We start from the raw sequence: 12,688 nt of genomic DNA on the forward strand, positions 1-12,688 counted from the left end.
AATGCCTGCAGGACCAATTAACTTTTCAACTATTTTTTCAGAAGAATTTCAGACCAGCAGAGTGTTCCAGTATTAACTTGCTCAGCACTTTGCTTTGTGTGCCCACAGAGTCACTGATGTAGCACTAGAACCCTAAGGCTGCCTTTAGCTTATTATTAAGCCACAGCCTGACCACCTCCTGTGAAAGGGTAGCTACCTTTCTCAAACTTACTCTACTTCTTCTGAACAGCAGCTAAGAGACTGTGAAAGATTTGGACTGCTATGGAGGTAGAACCCAGCTTTTCAAGCAACAAATTGAAGAAAAGATTTTAGTAAGTGATGAAACTACTGAAATTAAACAACCCAGCAGATTAATATATTCCAAGATCCTAATGAGTGGTACTCACTCCCAAGTACTCCGTTGTTAGCAGCTTCTCTCCTGCAAGCTCTCCCAGCTGAGGCTGCAAAACCTCATCTTTGTCCAGATCAGCCTCCATGATGTCATGGTCCTCCTGCAACAGCAACACATATGTTATTTGAGCCCAGGTTCCAAGAAGTTTTCATTTCAAATTTAGTTCTCACTCCGGTAGTCACTTGGATGATATGTACTGTCCAGATACATGACTGTTAGCACTGCACATGTACGTGGTAACATACAAGCATTTTCCACCCAAAAAGCAGACACTTAAAGACAAACTCACCTAAACTTTTGATATAACCAGAAACTAAAGAATCCTGAGAGAAGAAAAGAACCACCCCTCTTTCCACAAATGCTACGCCAAAAAGTACAGTATGTATTTCAAAAGTCCTTCTCCTTCAAATTTCCAACCCCAAATAATTATTCCTTGCTTGTCCTAATAAAGGCTCAGGAAAAATCTTGGTCATTAGTATGTTTATAGAACTAGGCTGCATGCTAGTCTGAAGAGATGCAATGCTCCGTCCTTAACAAGCAGCTGGTATGAAGTTCGGAGTTTTAGTTTTTGCAGATCTGCCCAAGTCAATCTAGTCATACAGCACAGACTGAAAAAACCAATCTGATGGCATTTCTCAGCCACATTGGAGGCTGAGAAAAGGCTAGCCTTGTTTCAAAAAAAAAGTCAAACCAAAACATAAGGTAAGTCAATCTTAAAAAAAAAAAAAAGCACAAGAAAGTTATCATTCAAGCAAAGAGGATGGTAGGAAACTTGATATGGCTCTTGTTACGTATCAGTATAATCTGGCAGTAATAAAAGCATAAATTTAAGCTAGACTATAAGAGCTTAGCTGTAAAAATAAAGTAAGTGCACCATAATACAATTCATAGTCTTTCCTGAACATAACGCTAGCATTCCATGAGATCAAAACACCCATATGCATATTCAGCACTTTGGGGTACATCCCTCTACCTTGACAAAAACACTGAAGTAATTTATTGCTGTTTATTCCCCAAGAAGGCAGGGGAGGGGGAGGGGAAGACCAAATATTTTATCACTAATTTTCAAGAAATAGAGGCATAATTTTTAATCGCTCAAGAAAAAGAAAATCCTTATTGCTGGGCATTCAAAACCCCTCCTCAAGCAGTGGTTCCTGAAAGGTGAGACTACGGGGGTCTGACAGCAGCTGTTTTTAGAGCAATGTGAAACAGCAGCAGCAGCTACTCAGGTTTGCAAGGAAGCTTTAAAGCTGACAATATGGGACTGGTACAAAATTCTTGGAATCGGTACTTTAGGATACAAATACCATACAAGAAGGCAACAATCCTCTGTTGACTTTATTCCACAAAACCCAAATGTAATCAACTTCTCAAGTGAAAAGTACCAAGAATTCACTCTCCTGTGCCTATTTCTAATATAACTATGGGTGATTCATCTTTCAGGGAAGTTCTGCAGCTTCCACAGATCTACAAGCCAAGAAATTTTAAAGTTTGAGGGACTCCTCCAGCAAACCGAAAGTAGCATTACAAGAACAGGATAGTATTTTTGCTTGTGTGTTGCCACTGAAAAGAATTCTCTCCTATGCTGCACAAGATACCCTAAATAAGACCCACCCCAGATGAAGAAAATGTGCTTTGATTTTGAAACAGGTTGTGGCAGTAAATGTAAATGACTGTCAGAAAAAGTAAATGAATCATTCTAAAAAGGTATATTGTAATAGTAATGTAGAGAGCCTGGCACAAACTCCATTAAAAACCAATGACCACTGAACTTTGATGAGCCCCGGAGCACAAAGAAAATGAAAAGCAGTTTCGCTTTAGTGAGATTTAGACTCAAATAGTTTTAAATAGCCAAATTAAGAAATACCCTCTGCCACAAAGATTAGCCTAGAATATGAATGCTTGGACAGTGCTCTACAAAAACAGCATGAGGAAAAAACGACTGAAGTGTGTACAGGGAAGGTATTTCCTACAATGGAAATGGCTGCCTGATTCCAGTCTTTGGTGCAAAATAATGAGGCTACCATCACTCAGACCAAGTAGGTGTTGGCTTCCCCAGAGCTCTATAGGCTTGCCTTTTTTCAAGTTCAATGACCTCTGTACCAAATGGCTTAAAAAGCATAATTTTTGTTTTGATTTAGTTATTGTCATTGCTCATCACCTCCTCATTCACAGGCATCAAGCAGAAATAAAAAGTATAGACACAAAGGGCTCAATTCACTAGCCCACAGCACCATCCAGTCCTACTTTGAAATATCCTGCCTGGTCTTCCACTGCAGCTCTGAAAGGGCACAAGCCTTCCCACAGGTCCCAAGTCATATCTGACAGCCTTGTGCAGGTGCTTCTGATGCTGTAGTTAAACTTAAGAGACATTAGATACCTGAGTGTGAGCAACTGAAGCAGTTACAGAAATACTGCCAATAATCCACACAGTGTTCTAAGGTTTAGTAAAATTTTTCCATAATGTATTTGTTCGTGTGTGGATTTAATAAAAAAACCTCATTCTTCTGTAAGGGCTTTGAAGATACCAGATTGTTAATCCTCTTCATCCCCCTAAAGATGCATTCTGTAGACACTAAGCCATAAAAGATAAGGCTGTATAGGACCTCAGGAAGATGTTCAATCTGCCTTTCTCTCCAAGGCGAGGTAAATTGCAATTAGGTCCTAATTACCTGGGAAGCTGGGTAGGTGTAAAAAAATAACCCAGATAATGGAAAAACACAGATAAAAACTTGTAGACAACAATCATCTGTATCAAGCACAACAACAAAAAAAACCACACTCCAAGCTCCACAATATCCTGTACTTTGGAAAAAAAAAAAAGCTGCAAAAATGAGCTTTACAAATAGTCTGTTGGAATTTTTTTTATATGGTATGTTAATGCAGCATCAAGAGCTAACGGTTTTCTTCAAGGATGCTTTACAGAAGACTGCCTACACTGGGTAGAGCGTTATACATTACAGTCAGAACATCACCCTGCTCTTTCATCCAGCTCTCTGCATGCATGATGTATTTAACTTCTCCTCACTGATTGCCTTGGTTTCCCGAGGTTCCACCTCTTCCAATATTCTGATTGACACATTTTGTCAGACAGAGAACGCCAGTTTCTGGTTTCTGGGAAGCATCTCTCCCTGCCAACCTTGCTCCCTGACTTTATTTAATATACCAGGTAACTGAACCTGAACATGTCCCTCCTCTGCCTCCTCGTACAGAAAGAGAGCTTTGACAGATATGCCATCATTCCACTGCTGAAATAATACAATTGGTGCCCTGTTCACCATTGCTCACAGGCTGCAGCAGACATTGGCAGCAAAGTCCTTTAATGTAATGGCTTGAAGTCCTGTGATTAGGTCTGCAATTAAGCTCTCTTTCTTTTGATGTACTCTCTAGCTGAAGTGTATTTTCACACTGCAGTTTACTGATTTTATTGCCAGGTGCTGAGTGACAGGCGATCAGAGGGTGCCTGATAAATTGTCACTGTACAGTTATCTAATGTAGCTCAAGTTTAGTTACAAACTTTTGAGTTAGAGCTACGATATCACATACTCACTTTTACAAGCAGCTTTTAAAGATGGTCCAGGTCAAATAAAAAGCAAATGTAAAGATCAAATACTGAAGACAAATTAAGTTAGTATTTAACAGAACAGTTGAGAGAATATTAAGTGCCAGAAAATATGCACTGTGACTGTGTGTGTCAACACACCCCAGATGGCTAACATAATGAAGGTGAGTACGTACTCCAGAAGCCAGCATCCTGAGCTCTACACTAGTTAATTTAAAGCTCAGCAGACAAATCTGAAAGCCAATTTATTTCTGAATAACAGTATACACATAGACTTTTTTTTTTTAATTCAGTTTATATGCTCCAATGTCACCACTACAGAATCTTAAATTTCTGAGTGTATGATGCCCTTAGAAATCCCAGAATTATCCTCCAACAGGCTCAACTGCAGTGTTTAGGAAAAAGTAGTCACTACCACAATATCTGCTCAAAGCCAAGAGAGAATTCAACAACTCTAAATTAAACACAGATAAAAGCAAAAAACCATGAAAGGTAATAGTAACAGCATGGGGAACCTTCACATGCTCTTGGAAACGATAAAAGCTGGGGCAAAACCTGCAAACTAAGTCTGCATAAGAGTGTCCTTCTGTTGTTTCTTAAGTTGTGAAGGTAGAAATACTGGTATTGAGTGAATCAGCAACAAATTATAGTATCAGTAAGCAGTCTGAATGCATGTCACTAAATTGGCAATATACGGACATATTCTGAAATACACTCAGTCTGTAGTAGTTTAAAAGTTACGTAAAGGCAAGACTTCTGATAAAGTTTTCCAAAACTTTCTGTTGCCAGATCACAACATCAGATGTTATCATAGAACCCCATCAAAGAACAATAACCCACTGCATTTCCAAAACACAAAAGGGATCCAAGCACTGAGGCAGTGAGTCAACAAACTTGCTTATTTAACAAAGTAACAACATTATGCATTTTGTGTAGCATTTTGCTGCCATGCTGTTTATAAACTATTTTCTAAACTGAGGGACTAAGAAACCAGGCGTCCTTGCAGCAGAACAGAATTGTAGTTCCCAGCAGCAATAAGGATTTAGAACATGCCACAATTAATGTTACACTAGAAAAAGTTTTAAAATTGGCTTAATGACACTTTTTCTTTTTAATATAATGGCAAAGCTAATGAAAAACTGGAATCAGACACTTCTTTGTTTCAAAAGCCTACTGTTATTTTTGAGTCAAATAATAAGAAGTGACAGAAGTCTGTTTTAATCACATGATGGTTTAGTGGTAAAAATGCATTTCAAAATTATTTGACCTACAGCCTCAGCTGGGATCATGAGCAGCAGCAGCTTGTCTAGGGGGTATGACTGAATAGGAGAATTCACCTTCCTTTCATTCCCAAGAGCAGGTAAAGTAATGAAAGTGTTCAACACAATCATGCAATTCAATGCCACACCTTTCATGAAGGAGTTCCTTATCTCTGTGCTTTCCCAACAGAACCCAGTATCCTTCAAAAAAGTATACTAGAGTTCAAACAAAAATATCACCACCGTGGATTATCACAATACACCTAAGACACTCAAAGCCTTGGAACATCGGTTAAAGGGTGTTAAGCAGCATATTAAACAAAGGGAAGTTATAATGATTAATCCCCAGAAAGCTCATCTTGCACATCAAGCATTGATTTTGGGTGGGAAGAATGTAAAGATTACTGAAAACTCTTTTCAAGACTGCAGGAGGTGAAACAATTACAATAATCTAATTCTATTAGAAAAAAAAAAAAATTACTGTACCCCCTTAGGACAAAAGGGGGAGAGCCGATTGTTAAATAAAACTTCCTTGTAGCTCTAAAGTTAGAATTTCCACATAGCTCTGAATTTAGGCAAAGTCACAAGGGTAATTAGTTCACGTGTTCACCACCTATTGTGCCACAACACAGAAACTAGCTAAATAACGCAACCAGTGCAAAACTTCCCTGGACACTACCAGGCAAAGTTTGGATCCTGCAAGGTGCTGCACCCCATGGCAGCTGAGAGCACACCACACCTGTTAAAATTGGGATATTTACATTTTTCTTTCCTTTCAAAACATAAAAGGCTCAACGTGCACTTGAAAATGCACTCAGTCACTCTGCAGTAACAGGGCAAGTTTTAGACTGTAGCATGGTTGTCACTGTTCTCTAGTATTTGTGTTAAGGTGCAACAAGTTAGTAGAACGTGGATGCAACTGTCTTGGTAAGTTTTATGTGTCTTATTCTTTGTTGGTTCAGGAAAAAAACTTAGATTTTGTCTAAAAACTTGGTTTTCAGTAAATACATTCTCCGGTAATATTTCTAAGACAAGAACATTTTGCAAAGATCACTAACTCTCAATGTTACTATCTTCTTCAGGGCAAATACATGATTATAAATCTACGTGCACATACACACCCACCTAAGTATGTTCAGACACTGTTCCAAGGACATCTACTATAGCTGTTCTTTTAAACTTCTCATGCAAGACTTTTCAATAAAAGAAAAATTCTATGCGGTAGACTTCTTTCGGATAAAACTGCCAGGTAACTGCCTACACAGTGTATTTTCAACCCCTCCCCGTGCACTTACCGAAACGTAGCAATGGCAACATCACCAGTGAAGACTGGGTTTAACACTTCCCTCACATCATTTACACCTTGCTTTGCTTGTTAATTTAGATGATTGTATACACTGTGTTACCTACACCTGGGATCCTATTACTCTATGAAGACAGCTTCTTAAAAAATGCTGAAGTATTGGTATAAAATGCATTTATTAGTAGAGCTGGAAATACACAGCTTTATATTTACTACGGTTTATAATTACTATGTTATAGTTTCTCATGCTTACTTTCTCAATTTTTTTTTTTCTTTTCTCTTCTTATGGGACTTATTTCTTAATTTGTAATTATTGTTTTCCTTCATTACATACAGACAATTTATTAAATCTATTTCAAAATTTCTAAATAGCAAAAGAAGAAGTCACACCCTGAGCAGATAACGATACCTTAAGAAAAAGTGACAACCTGTTCATAAACTATTCTGGTAATAAACTGGTTCATTTGCTTCCTTTATTTTTATTGCCAAAATGGGTCTGCTTGAAAGCAAGATTTCTACTGCTACAGTATCTCATCTCTTCACTCATTTCAAGCTATAATCCTTTAGTTATCAGAGAGGTGGTGACTTGCCAAAATAAAAGAGTAGGACTCAAATGAAGAAAAGGTAGTGGAAACAGATCCAATTTTCTTGTTAATGCAAGAATAATTAAAGTAAAAAACAAAACCAAAAGCCACCAAAAAAAAAAAAAAAAAAAAGCATGTTTTTTTGACACAAATATTTTCTGTCTAGCTGGTTAAGGATTTTTCTAAAAGGTGCCAGAAGGCCTTTATACTTACTTCCTCATCCTCCTCTTCCTCTTCATCATCAGACACAATACTATCATTTAACGGCTCCTCTAGAAAGAAGCAAAACAAAATGGTGTAAGAGTACATTTACCGCTTAAAAGAATCTCTAGTCATTGCCCCTCTTTTACAAGAGTAATATTTAGCTTGCATCTCATATAGACATCCCATTCTTTTCAAGATAACTATTAGAATTATTTGCTCCTATAAAGCATTCTACAAATCACTGAAATCAATTCATATCTGAGAAAATGGCAGAAACAGAAACACTCTGGAACAGTTCTTTTCTCATAAATCCCACTATGATGTCTCAGTGTATTTATCAACAAGGCTTAAATGAAAGTGTGTGCACTTGCAAGTTTGTCTATTTTTCAACTAATTGTTAATAAAAGACTCTACTTCTCCCTACAAACACTTCAATATTATACTGCTTTTATATGTAAAAAGATAGCAGTCATGTAGAATACTTATTGCAACTTTTGGACAAACTCATTTCCCTAGGAAAAAAGCAGCCAGGCTTATGCTGGAAATCTGTACACTCAACTTTTACTCACCAATCAGACAAAACCTTTTAAAAATACCATTCACAAGTAGAAGAGGAGCGATTCTGTAACTCTGATGAACAAATATTGCATCGTGGCAACACAATGCTTAAATACTTTATTTGTTCTTTTACAAGCTAGAACCGTAAGATATGCTGTCTTCTGCTCTTTCCAAAAGCCAAAGAAAGCAGTCAAACTTGTTCTAGTTTTACTGTACAGAAAGATTTAATCAGAATTCACCTCCTTTTCATTATTTGCTTTCTCTTTCTTCAGCCTTCCTTTCAGCCACAGGGAACATAAAATAAATATTCCACCTCCTCATACTTGTCTGTATTAACAAAGCATCTACAACTCCTCAGACCCATCAACATACTCTCTAAAAAGGATGGTCTCTGCCCCCTGTTCAGGATAAGCCATTTCAGATTAACAAAGCTATATTTCTCAACAGAGCAAGAGGTAAGCAGAGACAGATCTAGTCCCTAAATCCTGCTTTACAAATTGTATCACCTGTTTATTTCTGCAGTTGAGAGCAGTCTCTCATGCTAGTGGCCTCACAGTAATGAAAGAAAACAGTCAAGGTCATTCTATTTACAGTCCCAAAACTTTGGAATTGACACCTACTTAGCCTTTTATTTCTTCTTTCTAATTGTAACACAAAAGGAAATTTTAAAATACATCTGACATTCAAATCTGGACATTCACTATTCACCCTCTCTCAGACCATCACACTATTGTTATTCTTTGAGAGTTTCAATGCCAAGTAAAAACATGAGCTTTCTTATGGCTTTTGTGAAAGATTTACAGCTCAGATAGCTGCATCTGTTCTTCTGACCTGAATTGAGCTGCTTGATAATAAATTCAATCTGTCGGATCATCTCTGCATTTCCTTCCTTGATAAAGCAGCGCAGAATTTCTTCCATTCCCTGGAAGTAGTGGAAAACATTGCTAGATCAGTATTTCATGTGACCACAGTGACAGAGTTTTATTAGCTAAAAAGCCATTGTTTTGTCACAAAAAACAAAGGTAGTGTGAAACAAACCACCGTGTCCAGCTCTAAGCACTCTATTTTGTCCATACACTTCCCAAAACCAAAATAAATATGCTGTCTAGATTGCTTCTAGGTTTAAATACGAAGTATACATGATGAACAGCAAATTTTTACAATAGATCTGCTGCTTCTGCCTTCTGAACTCAGTACACAGTAGTCAACAGAAAAGGGCAAATTTGCATTCACAGATACAACAGTGCAAGGTTCAGAGAAGGAAAGTAAAAAGCAGGACCAACTTTGACCTCTTAAACCCAGTTTCTCTCTTTGTGGCCCCTTACAGGTTTGATGTTGTGTCTTTAATCATTTAAGATGACTTCCAATCCTCTGTGCTTTGTGAGGTAAAATGCAGACATAATTGTTGTCAGATGTAACTCTCTAGGTTAGTCCTTAAGATATAAAGATACACCGCTATCTCAGGAACAGCTTCCTCAAATCCAGAAGTCAAAACACATTCATTACCATTAGACTAACTTTCACAGGAGATCAATTCCTAGTTCTGCTAAAACCTTCCTCCTGCTGCCTTCCCCAGCTAACCATGTCTAAGGCAGAAACAAAAGCAGCAAGAGGAACTCATCCTCTTAGTGGCTATTCACTGGTGCAGAATGAGTTAAATAAGGGGAAGAAGTAGCAAGTCAGCTGAAAGCATCTCCTGGGCCACATTCAGTCTATGAAATTCTAGATGGACAACACTATTCTAAAATAACACCTTTAATTTATAATTTAGATAGAATCCTTCACACTGCTGGGGCTCCACTTTTGGGAAAAGACCAGCAAGTATGGCAAAAGCGTTTGAGACATACATTCACACCTGCCTGAATACCAAAGGTGGAGGGCCTCCTGTGGATTCCCTTCTGAAATGCCATGGCTCCTACCTCACAGCCCTGCTGCACACTGCTCAACAGGTACCTGTGTGCATGCCATATTTGGCATATGCCTTGATCTTTGTGCTATGCAAATAGCACTTCTTACCATTGCTCTGGCTTCTTCTCGGACAGAAGGGATGGCAAGAATGCTATACAGCGCTCCATTCACATATGGTTGTATCTAAGAGAAAGAAATAGTCATACCACTTAGAAAAACTCTTACATTCACCCCAGTTGACTACAAGCAAAATTTAAGAGTGAAGGTGCAGAACAGCTATGTTCAGAGAGTTCAATCAGGCTAGCCTGCACTTGCAAAAATTCTCACTTGGGAAGCAGTGAACTTTTAGGATGCAAATATATTGTGATATGGTTGATCTAAATCAGTACTGCTGCATGCCAATTCCCCCCCCTTCTGAAAATGTATTCTTGCAAATTGACCTAGCCCTAAAAAAAAAAAAAAAAAAAAAAGAGAGAGAAAAGAAAAAAAGAGAAAGAGAGAGGGAGAGGGAGAAAGAAAAAAAAAGAAGGAAAAAGGAAGGAGGATGGAGGAAAAAAGAAAAAAGAGGAAAAAATAACAAAAATGAAAAAAAGGGTTGGTTTCTGACAAACACTAGTGGCAGTACAAAAAATAGGACAAAGAACAAGGACAAGACTGTGTCAGCATGAGCTCAAGACAGGCTTCAAGCACTGTAGCCTTAGGCAGGATGATAAAAGCTGTAGCAGTTTTCAAACATTCTCTCACTTCGCTGCCTGTTACTGTCCCTCAGCAGAGGAAAAAAACCAGCTAGTATGAAAGCTCTGTATTATTATGGTTAGTGAAAGCCACCAGATCTGTCAAACTAATTTAATCAGCACTTATGTGACCCTTTGTATTGGCCAGTTACTGTTGGAGCACGAAGATTTCCAGTCATTCTCTGTCTATACCCTTGGAAAAATGAACAATGAGCTAGGCTGGGAGCACGGGAAGCAAGATAAGGGATTGGGATTTACACAAGGATTCCACAGCTTCTCAGAAAGCTCCCCTGGCACCCAAGAGCATTGCCTTCTACTTTTGACTTTGATAACAAAACTTCTATCGGCTGTGCTGGTGCAAACTAGGTTGTAAGAATGCACTCTCAGAAATTTTAAGGCCATTCTAAGGCACAGACTTCAACAGTACAATAGCATTTTCTAAATACTTCAGTCTAGGGACTGGGATGTTATTTTGTATTAGTATGTATTGTATTAACTCTCATGATTCATAAAAAAAGCGCCAGTGAAACAGTACAGTAAAGGTATGCCAAGTTTCATCTTAATCAAAACAGTGCTAGTAAAGAACTGATCTACATCTTCTAATGAATTAATAAAATGTGGAGTAAACACTTCCTCCAAATTTATTCTCTATTTTCAGTTTAAGTGATAAACAAAAAACATGATGATATAATCATTGTGTATAAACATGAGACACCAGAGTTTATATTTCATTGCACCTTGCACGATCATCAAGGAATCAATCTAGAACAGCCTGGTAAAAATGCTGCCTCCCTACGATTTCAACTTCATACAGTATTTGCCTGCATTTTCTCCTGCCTTGAATTTTACTCGACAGTTAAAGAAGTGACCCTCTGCAGAGATAGCTAAAGCAATGCTTTATACAGCAGACAGCAGATATCAGAGTGATGTGTTGAAAACCATTGGGTAGAAATAACTAATAATTTTTAGTATTTTCCTCTGAGGTAGTTTAATTTAGCATCTAAGATGCAAGCATGTCTAGAGTCAGAAAAGAAACTTGAACCACAAAAGGGTTACGTGGCAGGTTAAATGAACTGGTAGATAAAAAGATATTAGGGCTTGAATGACACAGGTAGACTGCCTTCTTATAATATTCCTTAAAACTACTAGCAAATTTGCTTCTTTGCACCTGACGGTTTTGCATAATGGCTTGCACCACACATTTTTCATCTAATGAACTAGTTAAGCTTGAGATGATTTCGTGTGAGATGACATTTAAACAGCATCAGAAACTGCAGTCAAGAAGGCACATGGACTGCATGATAACTATGCATCTGAAAGACTTTGCTTCTTAGCTGCCAGCATTTGTTAAAGGAAAACATAATTATGTCTAGAAAGACCAGTGCCCAACAAAAAAAGAAAAATTCCAGAATTGTGAATTTTAGGAAAATTTCATGCAACTTAATTACATGAGGGTCTAAAAAGGGAAACAAAACCAATTTACTTTTTTCCATTTCTTGTTTTTTTTATCTTTAATTTTTCTTTCCACCTTTTCCTTAACCCAAAGTTTGCTGTACAAATACCTCATGATTCTCGTGGCCCAGAAGATCAGAGAGGACTTTGAGCACATGGTTTGCGATCCTTGCACACATTTTCTTCCCTGCAAAGGGAGAAAACATAAATATGCTTAAAAAAAATGTAATAGATCAGAGCGAGCTGCTTACTTCTTAAAAGCAGTATGAAATATAATTTACACAGAGCAATACTGTTCCTTGTCCCTGCCAAATGCTGCTCAACATAACTGAGCTGAAATCAGTGGAGTTACTCTGGATTTATACAGTTGTAATCTTGGACAGGATGCAACACAAAGGCATTTTTAAAACTTTAACAAAGACATTATTTTGCTTCTGGCAAGCAGTCAATTTTTCACCTTTACCTTACTTTCCTTTTTAAAAGGAAACTTACTTTAAGCTTCTTTTAAGTCTCTCGGGACATTGACAGGACCTTATTTTCTGGGGGGGAATCTCTGTGTTGTAGAAGCAAAGCATGCAAGTATTTCACTCCACAAGGTGAAGGTTAAGCTCCCTTGCCATTACTGATCAACTCAGTTCTGACTTCCTTTTATGCACACAAATCTCCCACACAAGTAAAAAGTGTCCTTTGAAAAGTGGGCCTGGAACATAGGAATGGCAGTCCTCACATGTGG

General features: G+C 37.9%; 1 protein-coding gene across 9 annotated transcripts in view; it reads right to left on the reverse strand.

Annotated features, from left to right (window-relative positions):
* The window catches only part of ARMC9 (armadillo repeat containing 9), a 72,185-nt gene that overhangs the window by 20,068 nt on the left and 39,429 nt on the right, over positions 1–12,688 (reverse strand). For all 9 annotated transcript variants that reach the window (XM_030028270.2, XM_030028274.2, XM_030028272.2 and 6 more), the window contains 5 exons: positions 12,066–12,142; positions 9,878–9,952; positions 8,693–8,783; positions 7,313–7,371; positions 387–491 (listed from right to left, as the gene is read on the reverse strand). In XM_030028270.2, coding sequence (XP_029884130.1) covers positions 387–491; positions 7,313–7,371; positions 8,693–8,783; positions 9,878–9,952; positions 12,066–12,142 — 407 coding nt within the window. The remainder of the gene's footprint in view (positions 1–386; positions 492–7,312; positions 7,372–8,692; positions 8,784–9,877; positions 9,953–12,065; positions 12,143–12,688) is intronic.

Source organism: Aquila chrysaetos, chromosome 10 (genome assembly GCF_900496995.4).
Source record: "Aquila chrysaetos chrysaetos chromosome 10, bAquChr1.4, whole genome shotgun sequence".
NCBI classification, from domain to species: Eukaryota; Metazoa; Chordata; class Aves; order Accipitriformes; family Accipitridae; genus Aquila; species Aquila chrysaetos.